Source organism: Bombyx mandarina, chromosome 15 (assembly GCF_030267445.1).
Source record: "Bombyx mandarina strain Sakado chromosome 15, ASM3026744v2".
Taxonomy (NCBI): Eukaryota; Metazoa; Arthropoda; class Insecta; order Lepidoptera; family Bombycidae; genus Bombyx; species Bombyx mandarina.
Window position 1 is genome coordinate 1545153 of NC_143221.1, and position 26020 is coordinate 1571172.

The 26020-nt window shown below is 38.4% G+C and overlaps 1 protein-coding gene across 2 annotated transcripts; it reads right to left on the reverse strand.

Moving 5' to 3' along the window:
- Positions 1 to 1775: 1775 nt before the first annotated feature.
- Positions 1776 to 25968, reverse strand: LOC114242588 (uncharacterized). 2 transcript variants are annotated; one of them, XM_089733120.1, is made up of 7 exons: positions 25881 to 25968; positions 22000 to 22149; positions 21383 to 21468; positions 7770 to 7850; positions 6953 to 7080; positions 6089 to 6184; positions 1776 to 3067 (listed from the first exon to the last, which is right to left on the reverse strand). In XM_089733120.1, the coding sequence occupies exons 1-7, from the start codon at positions 25881 to 25883 to the stop codon at positions 2601 to 2603; spliced, it is 1011 nt and encodes a 336-aa protein (XP_089589246.1). In that variant the 5' UTR covers positions 25884 to 25968; the 3' UTR covers positions 1776 to 2600. The 2 variants fall into 2 exon arrangements, with proteins under 2 accessions (XP_089589246.1, XP_089589247.1); XM_089733121.1 differs by lacking the exon at positions 25881 to 25968 and adding an exon at positions 24800 to 25555.
- Positions 25969 to 26020: the final 52 nt, after the last annotated feature.

Genomic DNA, 26020 nt, shown 5'->3' on the forward strand with positions numbered 1-26020 from the left:
CAGAAGCCTCAACATCTATTTTTGCACCTCGAAAACCTTTTTAAGAATTGGGATCCAGGCAAAAACGAAGACGCATTGAACAAATTTACCAATCGCTTTCGTTATCCCCGGATGAAATGAAAGCTACTACAATTGCTAGTTTGAGAAACACTAGAAATGAAGATGTAGGAGAAATAATGAACCACTTGTCAAAATCACCCCGAAGATCTAGAAAAAGTTAATAAGTATTTAATTACAAGTAAAGTGAAAAGTAGTACATATTCTCCCGATAAGGCAATATTAGTTTCACTTAAATTAAGTGGCAGTATATAAACCTAAGAGAAGCAGCAAGTGAAAATGGGTCTGATTTATACCCTTCTTAATATAAAATTAAGCAAGAAAAGACCAAATGTTATCCAGGGTAAGACGAGGCAATTATTACTGAAGAAGGAGCTGCTATTAAAATGCAAGCATTACTAAACTTGGCGCTATATAGGCTTTTAGATGTGATTACTTCGGATTTGGACTCTGCAAGAGAGCTACTGCTTATAAGCAAATAGGCTTTGATAGAGCCCCAGGTCAAAGTCTAGTTCCTATAAGGCTTCAGAAATTTGATGGAACAATTGTTTGGGAAAACGACCTACCCTCATCAACTTTTTATTGCCGTCCAATAATGTTTAAATTTACAAAAGAAACGCAGCCAACAGTGACAATTATAAAAGCTAGCATAACAGAAGAAATAGAAAGACTTCAGCCATCAAAAATCAAACAAGTTGAAGTTAAGCATCAATTGCACATGATGATGATAGACGGCAAAATAACCTCATATTTTTCAGAAACATTTTCTGCTGTCTGTGATATTTGCAAAGCAAAACCGTCAGAGTTTTTTGGAGTGACTTGCTTATCAAAGAGAAAATAATGAAGAAATATTCCAGTATGGAATGCCATCTTTACATGCCTGGATAAAATGCATGGAGTGCTTACTTCATATCGGTAAATATAATTTTATTACTTCACAATTTTTTCATCGTATGTAGTTTCCTGTGAGATAATTTTTTAAATGACACTTTTTTTGTTTACTTCTTATCGTTTGGACTTCAAGAAATGGAGTTGCAAGGGGCGATGACAAAGAAAAAATAACAACCAGAAAAAGTGCTATACAGCAAGCGTTTAAAAAGGAATGCGGTTTACTTATAGATGTTGTCAAGCAAGGAGTAGGAACAACCAATGATGGCAATACTGCCAGAAGATTTTTCAGGGATGCAGAAGAAACAGCCCGCATAACAGGAATACGTAAAGGTTTCACGTGATTCTTCACTCTGTTGCATCTGGAGAGCGCGTTTCCAATTTTTCGGAATTTTTTAGATATACTGCAGAATTGTATGTTAATTTATATCCCTGGTATTATATATGCCTTCCAGTATCCATAAATTGTTGGCACATGGCAGTGATATATAATAATGAAGAACTTTGGTGCCATTCGTATAGGTAAACTCTCGGAAGAGGCAGCGGAAGCTCGCAATAAAGATTTTCGGAAATATACAGAGAGATGTTATTCAAGAATGAGAAGTAGAACGTCGACTAATGAGGATATTTTACACAATCTTCTTTCGTCTTCTGACCCAAAGATCGAAAGGTGAAACAAAATATATAATATTTAGAGAGATTGCATAATTAGAGACCTACTAAATGTATTGTTGTTAGGTATTATTTAATTATGGGTATCATTACGTGCTTTTACTTACTAATCCATATCAAATTTAACTTAAAAGCACTTACGAAAAAAAATATAAAGGTTTTTATTCTATGTATTTATTAAATTTTTTCGATCCATTTATTTGGCAGAGTTGCAACTTTATGCACATGTTCATAGCATCAAATGATAGTAGACTAGACAAGGTATAAGGAAAATAAAGTTTCAAAGCGGGACCTCGCGGTACTTAGCAGAAATTTAATTTAATGTGACCCGCTCCATACAAAAAAATCACAAAACACATTTTTCTGACCAAACTATAAAGTTTTTGTAATTTTTGCCCAAAACAATTATTATTGAGATTAACGAGCTCTATCTATCTACATAAAAAAAATTATAAAAAAACAAAGTTGGTCCCTAAGTCACTAAAATCATAGAATCGACCCACTGTGCGACGTCTCGTTACGGCAAGAATAAAACCGAGTCTACGGGCGAGTTAACAACTTGTTTGACCTTTGATTTGATCGTTTATGCTATCTATCTATATATATATAAATGAATTGCTGTTCGTTAGTCTCGCTAAAACTCGAGAACGGCAGAACCGATTTGGGTAATTTTGGTCTTGAATTATTTGTGGAAGTCCAAAGAAGGTTTTAAAAGGTAGACAAATATGAAAATGCTCGGAATTAAATAAAAATAACAATTTTGTTTTTCCGTTGAGTTGTCCTCCGTCGTATGGATTCCTTTTGTTTGTTTTAAGTTTATTTTATACAAAAGTTTAGGTCTTTTATTTATCGATTGAGGCACTACGAAGTCTGCCGGCTCAGCTAGTTGTTTGATAAAAACGTAAAGTTTGACAAACAAATTTGATCGTTTACAGGGCGATTAATATTAGCAGTCTGTCCCAACTCTACAGCGAACGGTAGCTTCAAGGATGAACTATTTGTTCGCGACTCTCGGTATTGCTCGACTTGCAGCAAGTCACCGGAGGGGTCTTCTCTCTCGTTTCCTCGTGTGCTTGTTCCTCGCTTACTTTCTCTTTCTTGCAGCACGACGTAGGCTCTTGAACTACAACAATTTCTTTTTTACAACATTTCTCCTCATGAGGCGGCTCCGACTTGCAACAGCCTGAGCGCTCTTTCACTAGCAGTTTTGTATCTTCTATATTTGAATTGTCTTCTTTTTCACTGTGACATTGGGCTTTTTTCGCCCTGGCAACTTTCGACGGGCATTTCTTGGCGCCGTACTGGCAGGTTACGTAATTTTCGGTACTGGCGCCATCTTGTGACGTGGACGGAAAGTAGTGGGACGGCTGTATGCAAGTGCGAGTCTGGCAGTTGTAGAAGTCCGAATCTGACTCAGAGTGATTCAGGAGAGGTGGAGTCGATGTTTCGGCTGAAAGTAAGAGGAATTGTTTATTTAATAGTTACATACCAATGAGTTGTTAATAAATAAATAAGACATTCGTTTTGATGTCGGTATTATTTAGTAAATTTATATATTAGATGTTGGTTAATGGAAACAATTTAATAGACAGAAATTTGAAAATCAAGTACTCGATTAGGATAATAGATTTATGTCCGTATTAAAATTGAAATTTTAAATACTCTACAGCGAATATACTGAAATACAGAGAAAACGCGGCTTTAGATTAACAATATTTAAATAATATATTATTTCAATATTATTGCTAGTGCATTCTAATGCGCCATGCTAGACGCGGCACTTTCAGAGCTTTCTTATATAAGAATACGAAGTTGGTACTCCAATATATCCAAGCCCATGATTTTAACACGTGTGTGTCCCATTTGACATCTCTCCGAAAAAAATGAGTGGTCACTATTTCCATAATTCGCCTTTTATTTTTGAGTTATTCCTTGAGAATATTTACGAAAAAGCACTTCCAACAATTTTTCGATCCAACGATCCTTGACATGAAACGGCCTTAGGGTATCGTGGACGCATGATATCTATCGGGGCGTTCAACGTGTTAATTTATCTTTAGAAAAATGAATTGCTGTTCGTTAGTGTCGCTAAAACTCGAGAACGGCTGGACCGATTTGGCTAATTTTGGTCTTGAGTTATCCAGAAAAGGTTTAAAAGGTAGATAAATATGAAAATTCTTGAAATTAAATAAAAATAACAATTTTGTTTGTCCTTTGATGCATCCCCCGTCGGACGGAGTCATTTTGTTTGTTTTAAGTTTATTTTATACAAAAGTTTAGTTCTTTTATTTATCGATTGAGGCACTACGAAGTCTGCCGGATCAGCTAGTTTCAAATAAAGCTATTGTACTAAGGTTAGCTGCCGGCGACAGTACGGTTAACCTTTCGAGGGCATTAAACAAATTTACGGAAAATTGCTCCATTACTGTTATTAGTCCCGCATTAGGATAATGGTTACCCTTTACTACAGCGTCAACGAATAATGGAGTATGACACGAAACAAGACAAGAATAACAAAAATATAACGTACATTAATTGAGAATCTAAATCAGTCGTGTCAATGACAAGATCTCCTATAGCTACATGCTAGCCTGGTACTTAACTTGGGTCAAAACATTAATTACTAAAAAATAAACGAATTCACAAAAAAATAACAAAAAACACTCCAAGGCTAGAAACCCAAATGATAATAGGACATATAGCTACATGCGATTCTAGCACTTTTAACTACGAACAATCAGTAGTTCGCTATAACAAACAAAACGATTTCTAAAGAAATACAAAATACCAAATACCTAGACAATACATTTTATTCAAAATCATAATCTTCAACACTAGAAACTTTAATTTTATAAACGATACGACCTCCTACAGCTACATGATACCCTAGTACATCTGATGTAGTCACAATCACTATTTAGTTACAGAAGGAGAAAAAAAAAATTTCTAAGTTTAAAACAAAAGCAAACTAATACACTCAAAAAAGACTGCAGTATGAAAAACTTAAAAAAAATCATCACTAGTTAGTTACTGAAGGAGAAAAAAAAACAATTTCTAAATTAAAAAAAAAAGAAAACTAAAAAAAAGACTGCACTATGAAAAACTAAAAAAAAAATCGAAATAAAAAAACTGCGGTGTTGAACAAGAGACCTCCTACGGCACCTTGCTAGCCTAGTAGTTTCCCGGCGGGTAGGCGTCGCTCGAGAGCGTCGTGTCTGTCTGCTGCAATTCGAGGCCGTCCAGCTCCTTGCAGAGCTTTCCCTCGCAGACCTCCCACGTGCATTTCTCGGTGTTACACCGGTCTTGTATGGGGAAACATTCCGTTTATTTATTCAATAGACCAGCAAAGCGGTACAAGCCTCTGAACGAATGAGGTGGGTTTTTTTTAAATTCATGTTAAAAAAACCGCATATGATTTTGCTTCATGAATTGAATAGATTTTGCTAGAAATACGGTAATTTTTTTGTTTTTTTTTTACTTAACCTTCGAGCCCGGTTCCCCGATAATTAAAATCCTCCGAAATCTAATAAATTTGTATTTGGTCGCTACAATGTTTAATAACACACTTTTTTAAAGTCCTTAATGAATCGCTGTTACAAGAGGACAGGCTCACAAATTTATATCAATAAAAATGGGAGCTCGAAGATGACACCTTGCAGTACATAGGACATAACAATAACTGAACCTATAAGGAGGCAGCGGCTTGGCTCTGCCCCTGGCATTGCTGACGTCCATGAGCGACGGTAACCACTTACTATCAGGTGGGCCGTATGTTCGTCTGCCTGTTAGGGCAATAAAAAAAAACCTAATCTGCGACCATAGACTCCCACATATCCCACGCGTCACTTCTTCACTGGATTTTTTGTTTTTGTTTTATTGCCTTTGTAGGCAGACGAGCATACGGCCCACCTGATGGTAAGTGGTCACCGTCGCTCATGGACGTCAGCAATGCCAGGGGCAGAGCCAAGCCGCTGCCTACCGCTTAATACTCTCCACGAGCCTCGTTTGAAGGTGAATTTGCGTGTGGTCCAAAGTTTCTAAAACCCCCGCGCAGTAAAAACCTCAACTGTGAGGTAATTTAGTATCGATTCAACCAGCCCTCAGTCATGTCAGTATATATAATTCAAACATATATGTCTATATATAAATAGTGTTGTGTTATTTGTTTTCTATTGAATCTATTGCTATATTTTCTCAATGTAAAGCAAAACAAAACCCCATTCTAGCAAAAATCCTCTTTAGTCAGAGCTCTTTAGTCAGCGCTTTTGTCTACAGCCATTAGTTAATATTTCTGTATAATGTTAAGTTTTCATTAATAAAATGTTTTTCCATATTAGCCCATAGCTCCATAGCTTTATTCAATATGCTTTAAAACAGCTAAAAAGAAAATCATGCATAAGAAAGATTTAAATTTAAACTAATTTCATCTCATTAATGTATTCTTGTATAAGCTCTCATAATGATTTCATACCTGTATCGTCACATTCCGGTGTACATATAACCACTCTCTTCGTTCTGTGGCATTGCATCTGTAGTCGTGTTAATTTCGGGCCGAATAAAAAGTATCCTGTGACCAAAAATAATCATTAATTGTCTATGACGTTATTTATTAAACTTCGCATTGTCTGTGGTTTTTTCTCAAATGTTTCGTAAGTATTGAGTGGCGCCATTCCCATTGTGACGTTTAACTTGGTAGGTAGGTGAGCTGTGAGTTCAGTCACCCATAAATACATAAAATTAATAAAAAATCAACTTAGCATGTCACTTTAGAGGTCCGAAGTCCGAGTGGTTACCGGAGCCCATAGACATCTACAACGTAAATGCCGCCACCCACCTTGAGATATGATTTCCAAGGTCTCAGTATAGTTACAACGGCTGCCCCGCCCTTCAAACCGAAACGCATTAGTGCTTCACGGCAGAAATAGACAGGGCGGTGGTACCTACCCGCGACACAAGACGTCCTACCACCAGTAATTATACAAATTATAAATTTGCGGTTTTGATTTTTATTAAACGATGTTATTCCTTAACCGTGGAAGTCAATCGTGAACATTTGTTAAGTACGTATTTCATTAAAAAAATTGGTACCCGCCTACAGGATTCGAACACCGTTGCATCGCTAGATACGAACGCACCGGACGTCTTATCCTTTAGGCCACGACGACTTTCGTACTGATGTATTAAGTACCAGTCGATACCGATATTTTTATACTAAAATATTGTTACAATTTTTTTTTGTAAATTATAGATTACAGACCAAAGATTATGACGAGGGTGAGGTACACACGTAGGTATCTAAATCTAAAATCTATCGTAACTAAATCAGACTACGTACCGAGCATCATTCCGAAAACGACGGCTAGCAACAGATGCACATTGTACACCATGACGGCCAACATGAGCAGGTAGCCGACCACGTTGTGCGCCAGGAACACGACCGACTGGTGTGCGTTCACCAACGCCCTGACAATATGCGGCCAGTTAAAACCTGCCACGCTTTTCTATACCATGAAACAAGCGAGGGCTTATAAGAAACGTTCGAGTTCGCTATACATTGCTGATTCGTGATAAACTAATTTAACCCTTTCATCTCGATTCGTCGATAGATCGACTCTATCAATGCGTATAAAGTGTCGGAATACCGACTACTTGCGCAGTTTCATACGACGGACATCTTTTAGCGCGCGCAAATGTATAACGTTTTCAAGCATATATTTTTCAAAAATCCTTTAGCAATTTCTGCAAAATATGTTAAAATAAGCTCAGCACTCAAAAAAGGTTAATAAGCTATTCAGAAAGAAAAACAGGTGTATGCGTGTTTCCTCGATCAGTCAAAAGCTTTCGACTCGATTAAATACAACATAGGTTTTTTTTGTTGCTTAGATGTGTGGACGAGCTCACAGCCCACCTGGTAATAAGTGGTTACCGTAGCCCATAGACATCTACAATTTAAATGCCGCCATCCACCTTGAGATATGAGTTCTAAGATCTCAGTATAGTTACAACGGCTGCCCCACCCTTCAAACCGAAACTCATTACTGCTTCACGGCAGATGTAGGCGGGGTGGTGGTACCTACCCGTGCGGGCTTATAAGACGTCCTAACCAGTAGGTGCTAGGCAAAAAAAAACCAACTCATAACATAAATACTCACCTCACTTTAATTAGCCCCCATCTGCTGACCTGCGCTGTGGTGGTGTTACGACTAGTTGTCGGTTCCATGGCCCCTCGCTCTCTACAGTCAATTATTTTAATATTTATTACGTTCGTAGTCTTTACAATCAACATCCGTCTTTTTTTTTTTTCCTTCCTACACTGAGAGCCTTGAGAGACTATTTCAGCGTGATCTTAACTAGTAGGTGAGCTCACGGGGCTCAAACCTGACGACGTTGCTAACACGACGAACCATAGCAAGAGCCGTGCTTCGCAGAATCTACCACCGGATCGGAAACGCGACCCATTGAGAAGATCCGGCGAGAAACTCAGTGGGGTGTGTCTGAGGGAACATCCGTCGATATCCGTGCACTGCACTAGAAGGACGTGCTCTGTACAACAATTTTACAAGCATAGTACGTTGCAAATGATCCAAGCCACTGAAACGCAGTTATTCATACTTCTTAGAAGCCTTAAATACGCCCAACGAACATCGCCTCGGTAGATATAATCAGACGTTCTTGAGACGATTAAAAAAATGCCTCATTTATTCTTGTCAGCATGAAGCTCATCGTTCGCACCACAGGTAATACGTTCGCACGGTGTTGCCAGTTATCGAAATACATTAACGAAATAAATGGCGCGCTATATTGTTAGACTTGTAGTGAAATTATTATATATTAGTGTGGTCGAATATAACAGGTATACTCTCTCTTAAACACGAAAAATCTAAAGCATCATATTCATATGTACCATTTATAACTGAAGTTTTATAGTGTTTGGTTCGGTTTTCGCGTATTGTAGGCATAATTAACGGTACGCAGCGGCTTGACTCTGTCCCCGGCATTGCTGACGTCCATGAGCGACGGTAACCAATCACTATCAGGTGGGCCGTATGCTCGTCTACCTACAAAAGCAATGTAATAAATTAAAACTATTTTTCAGGTTTAATCTTGCTCTTATTATTTCCGACGTTTATTACAGTTCTGATGCGACATTTGAATATTTTGTTACTACCGCATGTTTTTGAATAAAAGGTTTTCTTTCCTTAAATTACATTATTGTGTAAAAATAATATAATATAATATTAAAATGCGGCAAATATCACACGATCTTAATCATGAATGATCAGAACTATGGCTCGATAAACAACTAATGTGATCTTTTATTACAATAATAATTACTTATTTTATTTCAACAATAAACATAATAATATACTTGTGTAGTTCAAGCGAAAAATTCACTATTTATTACAGATCAACTATAAAGATAGAGTTGATGATATGATTGTTATCGTAGATTGAGTTACGCTCAATTTGATTTCAAAAATTGTGGACGTAATCATTTCAAAGGAAAAAATCCTAAACATGAGCCTCATCCTTGGGCAAAGCTTCAAATGATATGGAGTTATTGCTTTGATCTTCTTCTTTTTCTCCACCTTATCCCACTAGGTGGGGTCGGCACAGCTAATTTTTCTCTTCCATTCTCTTCTATCAGCCGTCATCTCAACAGTCACTCCTCTCCCTCTCATATCGTCATTCACACACTCCATCCATGTCTTCTGCGGTCGACCTCTTCCCCCTCTACCTTGCACTACCATTTCCTAGTCACATGCATCTTCTCTCTACGCATCACATGTCCATACCACGCTAACCGTCCGCTCTTGCATATACTTATTGCTTTAATCATAGTTTGCAAAGTCGTAAATAATACGAAACCTTTAAAGCGATCCTAGTTGTAGACTTATAAGAAACTAGCGGCCCGCTCTGGGTCCGCTCGGGTCTTCAACAAAAATTACAACGATATTTGACGTTTTTTATTTTTTTTAAATAAAAGACCACTTATTGCGGCATAACTATAATAGTTAGACATATGCTGTCGCGACACTTTTTGTAAATAATAATGTGTTCTACAAAGTCGTAGTACATTATTTTATTCTATCATCAATAGTTTTCGCAGGGCACGCGATGTAAAGAATATTTTAGGTAATTTTTTTACACCTTGGGTTACATTATTGAAGTTTTGGTAAGGATCCCTATTTTTTTTCAAAAAAGATTATGGCCTATGTCACATGGGAATAGTGTAGCTTCCAAACAGTGCAAGAATTTCTCAAATCGATTCAGTAGTTTCGGAGCCTATTCAATACAAACAATCAAATCTTTCCTCTTTATATTATTAGTATAGATTAAAGTAGAATCTATTTGCAAACAACAAAACCGAATGTTTTAAATGCAGTTTTAAATTTTCCACGCATTAGTTTACCGTTTTTGAAGCTTTCGTGATTGAAGCGCTTGTGACGAACTCGTAATGGTTTTTTTTTTTTTTTTATAGCAATAGGCAAACGAGCAAGACGGATCACCTGATGGTAAGTGATTCACCGCCGCCCACGGTCACTAGCGTTTACGCCAGTGCGTTGCCTACCCTTCAGATAAGAATATGCTCTTTTCTTGAATAACCCAATGTCGCAGTTGTTGGGGAAGACCGCTGATGGCAACGAATTCCAGAGATTTACTGTGCGTGGCAGAAAACTGTTTTTCAAACGCATTGTAGTGGAACGCCAACCATCCAGATGGTGCGGATGATAGTTCCGGCGAGACGATCGGTTGCGAAAATCAGCGGCTTCTATTAAATTGAACAACTCCTCGGAACACTCCCCATTGTAAATTCTGTAAAGTATGCATAGGGAAGATAGATCCCTACGCAGTGCCAGACGATCTAGCCGATCGGCAAGTACAGGATCGTCGACAATCCGAGATGCCCTACGTTGGTTTCGGTCAAAGGGATATATATATATTTTTTTTTTTTTTTTTTTTTTTTTTTTTTTTTTTTTTTTTTTTTTTTTTTTTTTTTTTTTTTTTATTGCTTAGCTGTGTGGACGAGCTCACAGCCCACCCGATGCTAAGTGGTTACTGGAGCCCATAGACATCTACAACGTAAATACGCCACACACCTTGAGATATAGTTCTTGTTAATATTGTAACAAAATGTAAATGATTACTAGCGCCATCTGTCATCATCTGTCTGTATATAACTTTGACAATAAATAGTTAGTCTATCCTCAACCGCCATTTTATTAGGTTACGGGCCCAGAAAATCGCAGAAAATCAAAAAAAATCCCAGTATTGAGTCGTTTTAACAAGATTTTGCAGTAAAGCAAGTGTTAAAAGACAGTATTCAGTGAGATTTAGTTGTGAACTGGACTGATCGCATTGATTATCGCAGTGTATTTGTGTAAAAACTATTCGTCAAAATGGCTACCAACTACCTTATCAATGTGCCGAAACTAAAAGGACGCGATAATTATTCAGAGTGGTGTTTCGCTGCAGAAAATTTTTTAGTACTCGAAGGGATGAAGCATTGCATCAAGCCAGAACCGGGGAAAGAAATAGCAAGCGCGGATGACGAAAAAACTAAAGCCAAATTGATCATGACCATCGACCCGTCGTTGTACGTACATGTCAAAACCGTTAAATCGTCGAAAGAATTGTGGGATAAACTAAGGCAATTATTCGATGATAGTGGCTTTTCACGAAGAATTAGTCTATTGAGAAATTTAATTTCAATCCGGCGAGATAATTGCAGTTCGATGACGTCATACGTGACGCAGATAATCGATACAGCGCAGAAATTAAGTGGAACGGGATTTGAAATAAACGAGGAATGGGTGGGATCATTGCTGTTGGCGGGGCTGCCAGAAAAGTTTGCCCCAATGATCATGGCAATAGAGCATTCCGGGATTGCCATAAACTCTGACGTAATTAAAACAAAATTACTTGATATGAGTTCCGAGATCGGTGACCATGATCCGGAAGTTGCACTATGGTCGAAACCAAAAACGAGGGTAGATCAAAATTTCAATACAAAAGGCGAGAAACGAACATCAAATACGACAAATGTAAAAAAAAAGGTTATAAAATGCTATAAATGTAAGCAAAATGGTCATTATAAAAATCAGTGTCCGAGTTTAGAAGCCGAAAAAAGAAAACAATCCAACGCCTTTAGTGCTATTTTCTTAAGTGGAAATTTCAACTGCGATAGTTGGTACATAGATAGCGGGGCCAGCAAACACATGACAGCAAAGAAAGAATACGTTGAGAGTCCATCATTTGAACATGAAATTAAAGAAATAATTGTTGCGAACAAAACATCCGTCCCGGTAGTGTGTTCTGGTGATGTAAACATAATCACAGTTGTGAATGGTGTAGAATATGACATCACAGTTTCAAATGTATTGTGCATACCGAGTTTAACAACAAACTTGCTTTCAGTGAGTCAGTTAATTGAGAATGGCAATAAGGTAATCTTTAAAGAGAAATTTTGCTATATTTACAATCAACAGAGAACTCTAGTTGGAAAGGCAGAATTAGTAGATGGTGTGTACAGATTATATACTAAGAAATCAGAACAGTTATTCGCAGCCACAGCTAAGGTGTCGAGTGAAACTTGGCATCGACGATTAGGGCATATCAACAGTACCAGCTTGAACAAAATGAAGAATGGAGCTACGACAGGTATTTCATACACAAATAAAGCTGATGTTGACAAATCTAAGTGTACTGTTTGCTGTAAGGGGAAGCAGGCTAGACTACCTTTTCAGCCTAGTTCAACTAACACCCAAGATATTTTAGAATTAATACACTCAGATGTGTGTGGTCCGATGGAAAATGTGTCTATTGGAGGATCCAGATACTATGTCTTATTTGTGGATGACTACAGCAGAATGGTTTTTGTATACTTCATGAAAACAAAGTCAGAGGTATTTAAGTTTTTCAAAGAATTCCAGTCACTTGTAGAAAAACAGACAGATCGGAAAATTAAAATTCTAAGAACAGACAATGGCGGTGAGTACTGCAGTCAAGACTTTGAAAGATATCTAAAACAACACGGAATAATTCACCAGAAAAGTAATGCTTACACACCACAGCAAAATGGTGTGTGTGAAAGGATGAATAGGTCATTAGTTGAAAAGGCTAGATGTCTAATTTTTGATGCTGGTTTACATAAAAAGTTTTGGGCAGAAGCCATAAATACTTCTGTATACTTAAGGAATCGATCAGTTGTTACTGGATTAAACAACATGACTCCATATGAAGCCTGGACAAAGAAAAAACCTGACTTAAGTCATGTACGTATTTTTGGAAGTAAGGTTATGATGCACATACCAAAAGAAAAGCGCTTAAAATGGGATATGAAGGCTAAAGAACTTATTTTGGTAGGCTATGCAGACAATGTAAAAGGCTATAGGGTTTATAACCCAGAAAATAACTCTGTCACAACTAGCAGAGACATTATAATAATGGAGAAAACTGAAAATACAATTGAAATTCCTATTGAGTGCAAGGCTCCAGCGGAGGAACAGAGAGAAGGAGACGAAAGTAGAACTACAGAAAGTACAGACACTGAATGTGATGATAATGATATCACATATATTCCAGAGGCTTCTTCAGTAAGTGACTCATATGACAGTTTTTCTGAAACAGCATCAGAACCAGAACCTTCATTATTAGACTTGAATCAGGATATTCCAAACAAGCGAGTGAGAAAAATACCTGATAGATTTAGCTATAGCCACTTATGTATTGCAGAATCAGATGATCAAAATATAATGGATATTTCACTCAAGGAAGCTTTAAATGGACCTGAAAGTAAATTTTGGAGATCAAGCATGGAGGAGGAATTAGAATCATTTAAGAAAAATGATGCATGGGAACTTGTGGATAAGCCTCGTGACTCTACAGTAGTGCAGTGCAAATGGGTATTTAAAAAGAAGTATGATAGTGTCGGTAATGTGCGTTATCGTGCTAGATTAGTGGCAAAAGGCTTTTCACAGAAAGCTGGCATAGATTATCATGAAACTTTTTCACCTGTGCTACGTTATACTACATTAAGATTGTTATTTTCTATAGCAGTAAAACTAGGTTTAGATATACGTCATCTTGATGTCACTACAGCCTTTCTAAATGGTTTTTTGAATGAATCTGTGTATATGCAAAAACCTGTCCTTTATAGAGATTGTAATGATAATGATGACAAAGTATTAAAGCTTAAACGTGCCATCTATGGACTTAAGCAATCATCTCGTGCTTGGTATCAGAGAGTTAATGATTACTTAGAGTCTTTAGGATATTTAAAATCTAAGTATGAACCGTGTTTGTTTACGAAGTCTGAAGGAAATGCTAAAGTTATAATAGCATTGTTTGTTGATGATTTTTTTGTTTTTTCTAACTGTAAAATTGCAACTAATCAGTTAATACAAGATTTGAGTAGTAAATTTAAAATTAAAGATTTGGGTCAAATAAAGCAATGTTTAGGCTTAAGAGTGAATATGTATAAAAATGTTATAACTGTTGACCAAGAACAGTATATAGAAAGCTTGTTAAAAAAGTTTAACATGTCACATTGTAAAACTATAGAAACTCCTATGGAGATTAATTTAAGATTGGAAAAATCTGAGAATAGTTTATGTAATAAAAATATTCCATATAGACAATTGATAGGTAACTTAATGTATTTAGCTGTATTAACCAGACCAGACTTAGCTTACAGTGTATGTTATTTGAGCCAGTTTAATAATTCATATGATGAAACTCATTGGAAACATTTAAAAAGAATTTTAAAGTATTTAAAAGGTACTAAAAATTATGGTCTTGTTTTTTCTAAGGATAATTCTTATATAGAAGGATATGTTGATGCAGATTGGGGTTCAGATTCAAATGATAGAAAATCTTTTTCTGGTTTTTGTTTTAAATTGTCTGGTACAGTTATTTCTTTTGAATGTAGGAAACAGAGAAATGTAGCTCTGTCCTCAACAGAAGCAGAGTATATTTCCATGTCAGAAGCCAGTAAAGAGGCTATCTATTTAAAAAGATTATTGTTTGAAATTTTAGGAAATTCAGAAACAATTACATTATATAATGATTGCCAAAGCGCACAAAAACTTATTTTGAACCCAGTATACCATAGAAGATCTAAACATATAGACATAAGATACCATTTTCTGAGAGAAGTAGTTGCAAACAAGTTTATTAAAGTTGATTATTTAGAAACTGCTGAAATGCCAGCAGATATTTTTACAAAAAGTTTGGGGTCTTTAAAGCATAAATATTTCACAAAAAAGCTTGGTATATTACCTGTTACGAAGTATTTATGATTTTGTTAAGCGGAGGTGTTAATATTGTAACAAAATGTAAATGATTACTAGCGCCATCTGTCATCATCTGTCTGTATATAACTTTGACAATAAATAGTTAGTCTATCCTCAACCGCCATTTTATTAGTTCTAAGGTCTCAGTATAGTCACAACGGCTGCCCCACCCTTCAAACCGAAACGCATTACTGCTTCACGGCAGAAATAGGCGGGGCGGTGGTACCTACCCGTGCGGACTCACAAGTCCTACCACCAGTAACAGTATAGCTGATAACCCGGAGCCCCGGCCCAAAGGTGGCCGCAATACTCCATGTGAGGCCGCACCTGCGCCTTATACAGCTTAAGGCGGTGAGCCGGCTTGAAGTACTGTTTGGCCCTGTTGAGTACTCCGAGTTTTTTGGAGGCCATTTTAGCCTTGCTCTCCAAATGACCGCCAAACTGGACAACACTCGAAATGTCTACGCCCAGAATGCCCATGTTCGACTTGGCACAAAGGTGAGTGTTTCCGAAGAGTGGCGATGCGACAAAGGGGGCTTTTTTAGCGGTGAACGCGCAAAGTCTTAGAAGGGTTAAACTGGACTAGATTTAGTCCCCCCCAATCGGAAATCTTCACAAGGGATGAATCGATTTCAGACACAAGTTTGTTCCGACACTCATCGACGTGATCCCGAGAGATATTGCTGCGGCCGAAATACAGTGCATCCACGGTACTGTCATCCGCATAGCAATGAATGCCACTGGTATGCAACAAATCATTGATATGCAGAATGAACAATGTTGGGGATAACACGCAGCCTTGGGGAACACCAGCATTTACGGTCCGGGGGTCCGAGCATGAGCCGTCTACGACGACTTTAACTCTCCGTTCCGCAAGGAAACTGCCGATCCACCTACAAAGTCTCTCAGGAAGCCCATAGGAAGGAAGCTTCGATAGTAAGGCTTTATGCCAAACCCGATCGAAGGCTTTCGCAATATCCAAACTAACGCCTAGTGCCTCACCCCTACTCTCAACCGCCTGCGCCCAACGGTGAGTTAGTAAAGCCAAAAGATCACCAGCTGATCGGCCTTTGCGGAAGCCATATTGGCGGTCGCTGATCAGCTGGTGCTCTTCCAGGTAGCCCATGAGCTGGCGGTTGATTATGGATTCCATAATTTTGGAGAGTAAGGAGGTGATAGCGATAGGCCTGTAGTTGGACGGATCTGAGCGGTCGCCTTTTTTAGGGATCGGGTGTACTAGAGCCGTCTTCCATGAATGTGGGACAACGCCGAGGACATAAGAGTGTCTGAATAAGCGCGTTAAAACCGGTGCCAGCTCTGGAGCACACACCTTCAGCACAATAGGAGATATTCCATCGGGCCCACTCGACTTGTTGACATCCAGGGAGAATAGTGCTTTCCGCACAGCACACTGTGTGAAGCGGACGTCCGCCATTGTGGTTTCACACCTCGGGATGGTAGGAGGAGTGTTCCCCCTGTCGTCAAGAGTCGAGTTTTCCGCAAAGATAGAGCCAAGAAGATCGGCTTTCTCCCTTGCGGAATAGGCCAATGAACCATCCTCCCCGCGCAAAGGTGGAAGCGTCGACCGACAGAAATTACCCTGGACAGCCTTGGCGAGAGACCAGAACGCACGAGAGCCAGATGGCAGGCGCGCCAGTCTCTCGCCAATTCTCCCAACGTAATTTGATTTTGCCAGTGCAATTTGCATCTTAAAGAACCTGGAAGCAGAGTTGTACTTCTTCTTGAGTGAGTCAGAGTTTACATCCTTAGCGGCCTTTGCCCTAGCCCAAGCCTGGTAGCATTCCCGCTTGCGACGATGTGCGTCACGGCAAGACCAAACCAGGGCCGAGACCTGCCACCGACAGGCACCGCTGAGCTAGGAACAAATAATTCCATGCCCTGCAGCACGACGCCGGCAACCGAGTCAGCGCAGGTGCTAAGATCCTCTGACTTGAAGCAAATCTGCCCCCATGGGTAGGATGCAAAGAAAGAGCGCATCCCGTTCCAGTCTGCTGACCTGTAGTGCCAAACACGTCGTCTACCAGATGGAAGTGGTTGTGACGAGACGGTGAGAGGCACCACGCTCCGAACTAGGCAATGGTCCGATGACCCGAGAGGAGCATCGACCCATACCCGAATGGGTTCGGGGCGAGAGGTCAGCAGAAGGTCCAATAAGGAAGGCGAATGGTCTTCCACATCCGGCACACGTGTGGGAGAAGGTACCATCTGCGTCAGACGATTGGCAAAGGCAAAACCGTGAGCAGACCTTCCCGCATGGTCAGTACGTGTTGACCCAAGCCAGTCAGAGTGGTGGGCATTAAAGTCGCCCAAAACCACAATTTCTGCGGTAGGAACCTGCTCAAGTATTCTGTCAGTGGACACCTGCAGGTGCTCGAAGAGCCGGTCAATTTCCGAATTTCCGCTATGAGACCTGTAAAGGCACGCGTAGACGCGAATGTGATCCTCATAATCGACGCGCACCCAAAGGGTCGACAGGTCTCTGCCTTCAAGACTGCTGAGCCTACGGTAACAAATTCCCTCCCTGATGTACACACACACGCCGGCGCGTGGCACAAAAATGTGCTCCAGGCTATAGGCCGGGTACTTTAGATATGAAGTGTCAGTTGGGGAGGAAATCTGCGTCTCCGTCAGGAAAAGCAAATCTGGCCTTTCCGTCTCGAGATGGTGGTGGACGGCATTTAAGTTCGAGTGAAGTCCCCTGATGTTAGAAAAATCCACTGCTAAAGTGGAGGGGGACTTCCTCGTTATTGGACTCAGTTTGCACCCAGCAGCTGTGATAAACGACGCTTGATGTGCCCCCCCAGAATACGATGGGCAGCCTGAGCCAGAGCGAGAGGATAGCATCTCTCGCTCTCGCTCAGAGAGGGATTCTCCAGTCTCTAAGAGACTGGTACCCTCCTGGGGTATTTTATTTGTATCACTCGTCGCCATCACAAAAATCAAAAACAGCATAAGGGGTGGGGAAGGAAAGGGAAGGAGAAAGGTCACAGAGGGTGAGGAATTGTGGGACAGGGAATAAAAAGACAGGAAGGGGCCAACTGATACTCATTCCCACACGCAACGCAACAGTGCCTAGAAAATCTGTTGCGATACGTGTAGTATAATGAAAGTGCCAGTTGCTATTTGGGCCCCGAGGTAGAGGGATAAGGGCGCCGGGACTCTCACTCACCAGTCGAAACGCGGTGGCCTCTAGGAGGCCCCCACTTCACGCTGATTTTCTGTGAGAGGGTAGTGTTTCACCGGTCGATCCTGCCCACCTACGTGCTACAGCGAACTGCAGACTTGGATCTACTACTCGTAATGTCATTTTAAAGATAAATATTTCAAATTATAAGCCTTATTTATCGATAAAATTTAAATTCTATGCTATTTGGGACAACTATGCAATAAAAAAAAATAAAAAAAACTGGTAACCTCTGTCGGTGAACACGGCAAAGATAAACTAAAAATAGCGCTCGGATATTAATTTTCTCTACATGTGTCAAACAAAAGTAATAAATCTCTTTTCTGTGTACACTTTCCCATATGCCATATTTTAGTTTACTCTGATTTTAAGCTAGACTAGTTAGGATTTTGTACACAGGAGAAACTTATAACGCAGATTAAACCTGTAACACAGGATAAATTCCTAAATTTACTGACGTCGAATGTGTATAGTTTGTTTAATAACTCAATTAACTTTTACTACGTATTTTGAACAGCCGTGGCATGAACTAGTTCGATTAGTAAAAGTGTATGGGCGCGAACGGCCATGACCGCTATTAATATTATAAAGGATGTAAACTGTGGGGCAATGACATTCCAATATAATTAAGGTTCGAAATACCTTGGTCGCAAGCTTCGACGTGAACGGTGACCGGTGCTTGAGGTAATTGCATAGATTTGAACCATTTCGTCTGATGTTCAGTAGTCAGACAGTTTAAAGTCTCTTACCAACCGGAGGCATGAGGTCGCTCCGTGTTACTAGCGCACTGAACTAAACGAGTCCGCCCAACCTAGTTTCGTTTCAAACTTTCACAAAACTAATAGAATTACAATTTTTCCGTGCATTATACCAAGTTCCGGACAACGCCCGATCTAGAATAAATTACACCGACTGACCTCGATGTAATGTATCGAATAAAGTTAATAAAAAACAAAAGGTTTAGCTTGAAAATACATATATTATGTATAATGCTTTTACTTTTTAACTATGACTGACTCGATAATACAGTAGTTAGCGACCTCTAACTGTTGCGCCGATGATCGTCGGTTCAATTCCCACATCGGGCAAACAAAATTTTGATAAACATGTTTGTTTGCTCTTTGTCTGGATGATTATTATCTATATGTATATGTATTTATTTAAACGTAAATATGTATGTCAGCCTCTGATACCCATAACACAGGGAATACTAATTTGGGACCGGACGACCGTGCGTAATTTGTTCCCAGTTATTTATTTGATTACTAGAGGTCCCGCAGTAGTCGAAATTCGACTATAATTAAATGGAATTGTAAGTTTGTACACTATTATGATTGTATTTTAAACTTCTATAATCGCAAATTTCGCCAAGACACTATAAAAAATATTAACAAAGACAAACAATATTCTCATTTGACAACAGACGTCAAGAACAAAAGTTTGACAATAAATAGTATGATGCATGCGTGTGTGCGTCAAATACATGGTATGTAGTGTGTGTGATGTTTTTTTATTGATTTAATGTATCTTTTATGCATTATTATTATTATTCGCCAAGGATGCGTGATATCTCCCATCCTTTTTAATATCTATGGAGAACACATAATGCGACAAACTTTAGATGGTTGGGAAGGTGGCATAAAGATAGGCGGAGTAAAGATATCGAATCTCAGGTACGCGGACGATACCACCCTCTTCGCTTCATCGGAAAATGAAATGACGGAGCTACTTCACAAACTGGAAACTGTCAGTATGGAAATGCTTGCTATATGGCTTGCTATTAATAAATCCAAGACCAAGCTAATGATTATTGACCGTTTCAAAGCTATCCAACGCAACAATCTCCTACATGACTACGAAACCGTAACCCAGTTCCCATACCTTGGCTCACTGATTACCAACAAAGGAAGTAGCGAACCGGAAATACGGAGACGGACTGGCATGGCAAAATCTGCAATGACCCAACTGAGCAAAATCTGGAGAGACCGTAATATTACCCACCGAACTAAAATACATCTGGTCCGCACCCTTGTCTTCTCCATTGCTCTATATAGTGCAGAGACGTGGACACTCAAAGCCGCAGATAGGCAGAGAATCGACGCTTTTGAGATGTGGTGCTGGCGACGTATGCTACTAATACCATGGACGGCCCGCCGCACCAACATATCTATTCTCAGGCAGTTAAAAATAGAAAAGATTCATCGTCTATCCACAATCTGCCTACAAAGAATATTGCGGTATTTTGGTCATATTGCACGTAGGGATACCAGCAATTTGGAACGCCTTGTGGTGACCGGTAAAATAGAGGGAAAAAGGCCTAGGGGTAGAGGTCCCAAACGATGGTCGGACCAAATAGCGGAGGAACTGGGAATACCTATCAGCGAAGCACTCCACCGGGCTGCAGGGCGGGATCGATGGAGACAGTTGGTTGACGAAATCGGACGGAGTCACGATCCTCAGCAGTGAGGAACCGATCGAAGAGAGATGCATTATTTAAAAAAATATTAGCATTGTGCACTTCTTCTCTATATTCTCTATAAGTGTGGAAAATTTCATACTCCTCCGTCCGCGCAATTTTCGTAAAAAGGGATACAAAGTTTTTGCTTCACGTATTAATATATAGATAACTCATTGTGATAACTAAATATAGACCTTTTTTAATTCACACGTTTTTTTTTCATTAAACTATTTTTTTGACAACCAATGCGATGTGGTTACTGTAGCCCATAGATACCGCAATTGTGATAGTATGTTTTTAATGCTCTCGATAGCGTAGAAGTGAACATACATTTGTATGGAGTTGGAACGTTTGCCTAAGTTTGCCGGTAGGGGCGCTGTTCCAACTCTATACAAATTTGAGTTAACTTTTACGCTATCGAGAACGTTAAAAAACTCGCACTAAGCACACAGAACACAATCTCTCAATTCGATAACGAGATCACAATAGTATTCTATACGAAAACCAAACGTACCTGAAGGTAATAAAACGCAATTTTGCATGGTCATTTTTCCCCCCCCCCCTACCTATTCGCTGGCAGCCTAAGGGACTATTCCAACTACGCTCGGACGGGAAGGTGAGCTCACAGGCTCAACCTAAGAAAATTTGCTAAAACTAGCCTTAGCAAGAACAATGCTTCGCAGAATTTATCACCGGATTGAAATCGCGACCCACTTAGAATACCGGGCGCGTAACTCACTGGACTGCATATTCGTCAGAAATCTAACGCCGTTTTGATCGGGAGTATCTATTGTTAAATAGAATTACCTGTCGCAAAGAAGGTTTCGTCTTTCATCCGATCTATATGGGTACAGTTTGTTGTGTGCCTCGCGCTGCACTTTGGCTAGGTACACCTGAAATATTTGAAATACTATAAAACTTTTGACTTATTGAAATAAACACGAATTAAATCCTAAATTCTCGGACTACTTCCCTGTCGTCAATTCATTTCATTTTCCTTACTTAATAAATAAAGTGAAAGTGGCGATTTTCATATAATTTTATTTTGAAATTACATAGTTCAATATGAACGGATAGTTCAATAATTTTTTATATTAAAATTCACACTCTGGCGTTTCATTACAATGTATTTGCTTACTAAGAGAGACTCACTAGTGGTAGGACCTCTTGTGAGTCCGCGCGGGTAGGTACCACCACCCTGCCTATTTCTGCCGTGAAGCAGCAATGCGTTTCGGCTTGAAGGGTAGGGCAGCCGTTGTAACTATACTTGAGACCTTAGAACTTATATCTCAAGATGGGTGGCGCATTTACGTTTTAGATGTCTATGGGCTCCAGTAACCACTTGACACAAGGTGGGCTGTGAGCTCGTCCACCCATCTAAACAATAAAAAACAAAAGACAAGATCTAAAAGCTTTGTCCGTACCTTGGAACCTTCGAACAGGAGTGCCACAAAGAAAAGCGCGATCCAGGTTAGGGCGAACGCCCACCGCGTGCTGATGATTAGACCGGAGAACAGGAAATCTCCGAGGTCGTAACCGAACCACATCCACATGTGCATCTTAGCGGTTTTTCCCTAGAGTAATCAGTGAGAGGTGTTAACTTTTTTTTTAATTGTTTTCCGCCATACCTTTACAGCGTGGCCTACACTTTATATCGCCGAAGCGGAGACCCTTGCTGAGCATCAGAATGAAAGGTAGCCAGGGTTCAAATTAAGTACTAATATTAAGAAAAAAAAAAGACTCACAAACCCTAAGAAATAAAGTGGGTGTTTTTTTTTAACTAAGCAGATTGCCTTGAGAAGCTATTTCACGGGGCTCAAACCGGAGTGATGCTAACACTGACCCTAGCAAGAGCAATGCTTCGCAGAATCGGAAACGCGACCCACTGAAAAGATCCGGCGAGAAACTCAGTGGGCTGTGTCTATGGATCAATTCGCTCGTCGAGCCCTTCGTCGCAAGCGACGGGTTCGACGAGGACGGTGACCGGCGCTTGTGGTATCTAAAAGCACCGTTAATTGATCGGGAGGATCTGTAATGAGTGGGTGTACTATGATGATGATGGATGGGAAATTACACAATGGTATTTGAAAGCAAACTTCATATTTTTTACTATAGTCGAACAATAATTTATTCTAACTTCATTTGATTCAAGTGGTGAAGCAGTGAACAGCAACCCTGACTGCTGGTCATGGCTCGATTCACACTTTGAGCAAACATTCATGTGATGAACAATTTTGTTGTCTGGGTCACTGGGTGTTGATATATATTTTTAATTTATATATTAAACTGATATAATTATACATCAGTTTTCGATATCCATAGTATATAATTGGAAATCATATTTTAAAACTGATGAATTTGTGAGATTTTAAAGAAAAAATGATAAAATTCATTTAAAACAGAAGAAGTATCTCAGAAAATTTTGAAGCTTTATTGTTTGTTTGATTTGTATTAGAACACATTACTCAGTTCTTTAATAGAGCTCTATAAGTTTTGCGTGTTTCTTGTTCTACATTCTAAACATTTAATAAAATTTCTAAATAAATAAGATACCTTAAATCTAAGATGCAATTTGACATAAAGCACCCAGTTCTTCAAATGTTTACTTAAGTAAATATGTACATCAGAGTTGTATATTTCAATGTCAATGTAAATTTACCCTTTAAATAAGCAAAACAGACTCTAGCTGCTATTGCGTGTGTGTGCACAGATAGCAGAGCCAAAATAATTAAAATCAGATTTTTTTTAAAAAGGTGATCTATTTTACTTAAATCAATATGAGCATTTTTTATTATTATTTTTAGGTACCACAGGAGAAATATGGGTAACATTTTCACTTAATAGCAAATTTTGTTTAAAAATACTGAATCACACTAAAATCACTTACAGTAGTTCTCAAGCAGCTGAATGATACTATTAAGCCTTGTATTATACTATTTTTAGTTTATAGAATCTAATTTAAAACAATACTGGGAACAATGGACAGTTATCTTTCATAAAATGTTGACCAAATTTTGTATACTAATCACAGGCCATTGTGATTGATATGATTCATGTGATTGTCTTGTCAATTCTTCAGTTTGAATTTATATTGTTTTAGTTTTAATACAGCCATAGGTAAACATGGATGCATTCAGTTTACCAATAGTCTTTAACATCAGCAATATTTGCAGAACTTAGAATAAACCATTTATTGCATGTCAGCAGAGTTTACTAGCACTCTCCTAGCTGTTTCAGCCACTATCAACATAATGTGAGGAGAGGATAGAGTGGTTATTCTTCCAATGCTATGAAGTCGTTCAGAATCAGGATTTTTAAATTAACCAAGATTATAAAATGGAATGCCATGATTTCTTGGTTAATAGACTAAGAAAACCACCAATTACAAAACAAAACAAAAATTGGGGCCACTCTTACATAAACTCATACTGGGTGATTTGAGTATTGTATATTTATGGATTGATTTTTAAATTCCAGTATGTTTATACTTAAATTTTAAATAGTTTATTTTTATATTGAATGTGAAAATTATGTTTATAGTAGCGCTCAATGTTTTAAAAATTTAAACTAATATATGTGTAATATGAACTGGGATGTACCATTTGGGTCCTTTGTGTTCTATTCTATTTTAGGCTTCAACTTCTCAATATACTTACACTAGTTTTTAGAGTAGGGCTTTATGTTTTGCTTTTTTATATTTTATTATTGTATTTCTATGAATAAATTATAGCCTGTTAAACTAAATCTTCATAAGTAAATATTAAGCAAATAGGAGAAATTGTAGTGGATCTGGTGAAGTGGATATTTGTTGGTTTAATTACATAATTAAGAAATAATTATTCAGATTTGTCATTACTTTGTAAGTAGGAAAAATCCTTAATGTTCTTAATTCACAATTTTATTAAGTGAAGCACTAGTATAGTTTAGCGGTACGCAGCGGCTTGACTCTGCCCCTGGCATTGCTGAAGTCCATGGGCGACGGTAACCACTCACCATCAGGTGGGCCGTATGCTCGTCTGCCTACAAGGGAAATAAAAAAAAACTTGTATAGAACATTGTAACTAAAATAAGACTGGCATATGAATACAAATTTTTTGGAACTTTAGAAAAAAAATAAAAATATGCATTGTTGTTTAAGCGCTTTAAAATACAGGTATCAATAAGGACTCTAGTTCATTACATTCAAAATAATTTTAAATATGATTTAGTGTTCGTAGCACTTACCTACTACTTATCAATTAAACTGTATTGTCCACTTCAAATTGCTGCGTTCCATTTCTATTTACCAAATGCAATTTTCATATCGTTCGACACCAACAACGTTATCTAACTCATTGATAATTTTAAAAATAAAAGTAAATAACTTTATCATAACAGGCGCGCTCTTATCTTTTGAAACTTAATTTTTTTCACCCACTTTTGGGTCAGCTACAAATATTGCATCTGACTATAAATTATGATTTTAAATTGTATACCAAAATAAAGCCTAACTGACGAGTCTGAGAGCAATTTTTAATTAATATAAAATACAAATAATACAAATGAATTGTCAAATAGACAATCACAGAACACTATTACTTCTAGCGAAGTAGACAAGTCTGTTAATAAATACTAGACTAAAATACTATGGATCATTATGGATGTGTGTACCTAGTACGCAAGTATTGTCTAGTACTATACTACTGATCCGTTAATGTATATCCTGGATCTTAATAGTTTTATTAAATAATATCATGTCAAACGCTTAAACGACGCCAGTCCAATCCGTAATAACTTTGCAGGCTTATAGTTTCAGACAGATATTGTCCAGCCGAGCGGAACAGATAAATCAAACAAACAAAACCAAAGCTTTTCGAATTATTCTGAATAGTTGAAGAACCGTTTCGAAATAAACAATTTGGCTTAATATTTCCAGGTGAGTTCATTCATACTTTAGTCTATATATGAAAACTATTCAGCAGTAGGCGAGCTGTAAATCCCATCTACTAATATAGATTTTGAAATTGCTTCAGCTTAAGGCAATAAAAAATAAAACGGTTACAAGTTGATGATTTCATAATGAAATCATTATGGTTACCGGAATTGTGGATTAAAAGCTGACTTAAGATTTACTGACGTGTCCGACGGACTGAGGAACTGGTTAATAAAGCTTAGCCTTGAGAGACGACTAACCAGACCGCCATTAATAATGCACAGGGTAAATATTAATACCAGAATATGTTGAGGAAATTAGTTCAGTCTATTCCATTTACATTTCTATGCATGTCTAGGACCCAATCCAATTTAAAAAAAATCTAATACTAACCATAGATTTAGACACGTACCTACTCCCAACTTGAGTTCTGAGTTTCTGAGTGAAATGAAATTGACATTGACTTTTGCTAACATGAAAGAAAAAGCATTGTGTGAATTAACGTTGTAGGTACTTATTAACTCCATTGAATT